The 5,067-nt window shown below is 54.8% G+C and overlaps 1 protein-coding gene across 1 annotated transcript; it reads right to left on the bottom strand.

Annotated features, from left to right (window-relative positions):
• Positions 1-2,046: 2,046 nt before the first annotated feature.
• On the bottom strand, positions 2,047-2,859 carry LOC134509532 (olfactory receptor 14A16-like; the record flags this gene model as incomplete). Its single annotated transcript, XM_063322074.1, has 1 exon — positions 2,047-2,859. A coding segment is annotated over one exon (813 nt), but the record flags the coding sequence as incomplete, so codon positions are not given.
• Between the last annotated feature and the right edge of the window lie 2,208 nt (positions 2,860-5,067).

Raw genomic sequence — 5,067 nt, 5'->3', positions numbered from 1 at the left:
GTTTGAGCATCCCAAGGATATTCAAAATTCTCAAAAGCTGTCATACCTGACCCGAAGGGGAAAAGGGAGGCAAAAGAGCTGGGGAAAGTGTCCCCCCATTTCCCCCACAGACTGGGTGTAATTATTAATAAATTGTGAGAGACGGTGCCCAAGGTACGGACAGGACAGCAATGCCACTTAAACGCCCCCAAGTAACTGTCTAACAAGTGATGTTCTCATATCCTAAGCCGATATCACACAGGACAGTAAAATGACAATCCTGATCCCTCTCCCAGAGGTGATAAACAGCATTGCAGGGAGTACATAAGCCACAGAGGAATTTACATGACACAGCCACGAGAACAAACCAAGCAACATGGTGACCAGTGACTATTTACCTAATACAATAAATGCATACAACAAAGTCGTTTTTCCAAGCTCTAGTTGGATTCTGTTGTTATCTCAACCCTTCGAGCCCCACGTTGGGTGCCAAAAAAGGACTGTCGTGGTTTGGCCTCAGACGGCAACAAGGAACTAAGTGCCGCTCGCTCGGGCCTTCCCAATACGGGAAGAATTGGAAGAAAAAAGGCAGAACTTGTGGGTTGAGACGACGGCAGTTTAACAGAAGAGCAAAGGGAACAAGAAAACAACAACAATAACACGGACAGAGGAATGTACAAACACGACTACGGAACCGCCGCTCACCAACCGGACCCGGGACGCCCCAGCCCGCTCCCCAGCAGCGACTTCCTGGCCCCTCCTCTGGCAGCTCTGCCTGGCCATGGCTCACATGGCATGGAATACCTGTGTCCCTGATGGAGCCCGGGGAGAATTAACCCCGTCCCTGCCAGAACCAGGACAATGACTTGCTTCCTTCTCCAGGAGACCTGGCTCTGCCCCACATGCCCACTGGAGCACGTCCTCACATGGTCACACAGCGCCGCTAACATTGGGGTTTTCCTCTCCTGGGCACTTGCCACACCACTCCAGACCCACCCTGTCTCTCTCCCACCTTCCCCGCCATCTGCCCAGCCCAGCCCAAAAGAGCCCCCTGGTCTGGGCTGGCCCCACAGCAGTGCTCCCCACAGGGAACTGCAGAGCTCTGGGCACTCCCCCCACAGCCCCAGCCCCTCTGAAGGGCACCACAGCTGCTGGGGGCAGAGAGGGCTCTCAGCCTCCCCATCACCCCAGGGCTGGAGCTGGCCCCAAGGGCCAGCAGAGGCCACTCGCTCTCTGGCTCTCCTGCCTTCAGCTGCAGCTGATCCCCAGCCCTAACTGCCTTTGCCCCGCTCTGCCTCCCCGCCTGCCCTGCTCCCCAGGACAGCAGGAGACTCCTGGCCCTGGGGCTCCTCAGGCAGCTCCCGCATCTCTCCAGTCTCCTTTCCCTCTGCCTGATGCATCTTCACTGCCTCCCACGGCCCTGCAGAGTCCTGGCTTGTGGGTACCTGGATTTAGTGATTTGTCCTGGGGGGACCTATCTCTGAGACTTAAACTCTTCTCTGTCTCCATTCACTTCCCATCCCAGAGAACATGGAGTGTCCCCGTCCTCTCCTGACCACTCCAGATTCCTTTCCACATGGATTGAAATCTGCCATCAGCCCCATCATACCTGTGACAGCCTGAGGAATGTTACTGGGACGTCATGTACCATCTCCACTGCCCCTCTACACCAAGAAGAGAGCCTTCAACTAAGTCTTGGTGTCTAAAATATGCCAGTGCTACTGTGACATTATTTCCCAAAACAAGGTGGAAAGACGCTGGGAAAGTCCAGTTCCTTAGGCTTGTTCGTAGCCAAAACTGTATCAAGCAGACCCAGCCATCAGGCACCACACTCAGGAGATCCCCTTTTCTTGCAGAGATGCTCTTAGGGAGGAAAGAGGTGACACATGGTTCTTCAAGAATGAGACAGAACAGGAAAGAGCCTCAAGAGAAGTGCTATGATCCCAAGCAATTACTTCAAAGGATAATTATCAGAGAAAAAAATAATGGCTGAAGCCTGGCCTAGAGTAAACTTATAGCATGACACAGAGAACGGGAGGCACATTACTTTTACTGCCTCAGGATCCATCAGATGAGTTTCTTCAGGGCATCCTTGAGCTCCCGGTTCCTCATGCTGTAGAGGAGGGGGTTCACTGCTGGAGGCACCACCGAGTACACAACAGCCATCACCACATTGAGGGATGGGGAGGAGATGGAGAGGAGCTTCAGGTGGGCAACCATGCCAGTGCTGATAAACAGTGAGACCACGGCCAGGTGAGGGAGGCAGGTGGAAAAGGCTTTGTGCCGTCCCTGCTGCGAGGGGATCTTCAGCGCAGCTCTGAAGATCTGCACATAGGACACCACAATGAAAATAAAACACACAAAGAATAAACAGGCACTAAATACAATTAGCTCAACTTCCCTGAGGTAGGATTGTGAGCAGGAGAGCTTGAGGATCTGGGGGATTTCACAGAAGAACTGGTCTAGGCCATTGCCTTGGCAGAGGGGTATTGAAAATGTATTGACCGTGTGCAGGAGAGCATTGAGAATGCCACTGCCCCAGGCAGCTGCTGCCATGTGGACACAAGCTCTGCTGCGCAGGAGGGACCCATAGTGCAGGGGTTTGCAGATGGCTACGTAGCGGTCATAGGCCGTGACAGTGAGAAGACAAAAGTCTGCTGACATCAAGAAGGCAAAGAAAAAGACCTGGGAAACACATCCCATGTAGGAGATGGTCCTGGTGTGCCAGAGGGAGTTGGCCATGGCTTTGGGAACAGTGGTGGAGATGGCACCCAGGTCGAGGAGGGCGAGGTTGAGGAGGAAGAAGTACATGGGGGTGTGGAGGCGGTGGTCACAGGCTACGGCAGTGATGATGAGGCCATTGCCCAGGAGGGCAGCCAGGTAGATGCCCAGGAAGAGGCAGAAGTGCAAGAGCTGCAGCTCCCGCGTGTCTGCGAATGCCAGCAGGAGGAAGTGGGTGATGGAGCTGCCGTTGGACATAGTTTCCCTCTGCACATGGGGGCCTGTCCAAGGAGGAAAAGACAGTGAAGAGTGAGGACAGACAGGTCCGAGTAGGACCTGTTGCACTGGTCACAGTAAAGCCCCCCAAATGACCTCCGTCCGTCCAGGAAGGCGTTTGTGCAGATCCTGGTGTGATGCCTGGTTTGTGCTGGCTGAGGGTGCAATGGGGAGCAGGGGACTCTGCTGTGGGCTCCAGAGGAGTCAGTCGTGCTGTGCAGCAAGAGGGAGAGAGGAACCAGGAGTGATTGCAGGGTAACTCTACCCCCGATATAAAAGAGCTTTTGAGCACTGTCACTCCCAGGTCCCCTGGCTGCAGAACAGAGCTGGGGGGGTTGTTTTGTTTATTTTGCTCCGGTTACCCCTGGCCCACTTGAGGAGTCATGTTTGAAGGTAGAAATCCCTGGCATTTCTGCTACCCTACGAGTGCTATTGTGAGAGTCCTGGGAGGCAATAGGACAGACCCTTAGTGCAGAAGGAGGACAGCTGGTCTCTCCATCCGTCCTGCTCTCAGCTGCTTTTTGCCAGCCCCACTTTGGTCTGGAGGATGATCCCACGGAGAGCAGAGGAGTCCAGTTCCAAAGTGCAGATCTCCAAACTCCCCTCCCCAGGGAAGAGCTGTCAGCTTTTGGATGCCCAGAAGATGGGGGGCCCTTTCTGGGAGTTACCTTTATCCCCACCCCATGGACTGCATTGCCTAGAGACCCAGAGGTTAGAAGAGGCCTTGGGCACCAGGGACACATCTGCATGGCAGGACCTGCAGGGTCAGTTGCTGAGCTGCTGATGAAGCCCCCACCCCAGAGAGACTGAAATCAAAGAAGCAGCAGCAGCAGCAGCAGGGACGGGTGGAGAAGCAAGGAGCAATGCCCCGATGCTTCTGCCAAGGGAAACAAGGCCAGGGAGGGACAGAGGGTGCTCAGGAGAGTCCCTTCTGCTGCAGCTACGGCCACAGATGAGGCAGCTGCTGCCCTGGATCCCACGTCCTTGAGGGCAGAAGCTCACTGGGCAGGGTTAGAGTTGGCACTGGCAGGAGGCAGAGTTCCTCTGAAGCACCGGGACCCTGTTCTGAAGGACAGCCCTGGGCACCCCTGGCTGCACACCCGCCTTCATGCCCCTGCAACCATCCCCAGGAGAAGGCAGCCACCGTGTCCTGTCCCTCTGACGGTGCTGCAGGGAAGCCCTGCTCTGCAGCACACCCTTCTCCTCCTCTACACCAGAGAAAGATCCCACAGGCTGTGGGCTACGACAGCTTTATGAGAACCCTTGAGGATCGGCAGTGGCATTGCCCTGCAGCCTCACACTTACCGTGCAGAGGGCTGGGAAGCTTCCTCCCACAGTGAGCTCTCAGCTCTCCTCCCAGTCACGACTGCCTTCACGCTCTCTCTGCATTGATGGTCCCATCCTCGCTGCCTGCAGGCAGTGCCCTCAGCCCTGCTGCCCATTGCACAGGAGCTGCTCCTGGGCAGAGCTGTCTCTCTGCAGCACTGGTTGCCATGAGCTTCCTCCATCCCAGGAGGTGGGCTCAGCAGAGGAGCAGCCCAAGGCATTTTAATGACCCCTCGGGTGGGTTTGGGGTAGAGTCCCTGAACCTCAGACACTGAGAGGAAGTTGAAGAAACCGCTCAAGATGACAAACTCAGATGTAAACTCCGAGGTTTCTTGAAGTGTTAATGGGTCCCACTGAGGACCATTACCAACAAAGCCTCCCCAGGGGCTCGTTAGAGCAGAAAACTGGAGGCAATAATGACAGGTAGGTAAAGGGAAATTAAAGGTGGCTCTGATGCTGAGCAAACCTGAAGGTGTTACTCCTTCGGTGTCCCATACCTGCACCTCTTTCTTTGAAGGCACCCAATTGTCTTTTTGATTTCGCCCCAATATCTCACTACCCTTACTGGTATCTCTCCATCCTCCCTGGCTGTTCTGGGAAAGACAAAGCCATGGGCTGGTCCAGCCTCCCCCTGAGTGTCCTCTTGTACCACAGCACTGCCCTTGGAGTGACAGTTTCTTCTGGTCATTTCTGGTCTCAACCTCCCAATCCAAACTTTGTGGCATCTTTCCTTTCTCCTGCTTTTTTTTCCACCATGAAGAAAAG

This window comes from Chroicocephalus ridibundus, unplaced genomic scaffold, assembly GCF_963924245.1.
Source record: "Chroicocephalus ridibundus unplaced genomic scaffold, bChrRid1.1 SCAFFOLD_105, whole genome shotgun sequence".
NCBI lineage: Eukaryota > Metazoa > Chordata > Aves > Charadriiformes > Laridae > Chroicocephalus > Chroicocephalus ridibundus.
The sequence above is the reverse complement of the archived record's forward strand: the minus strand, read 5'-3'. Positions and strand labels throughout refer to the sequence as shown.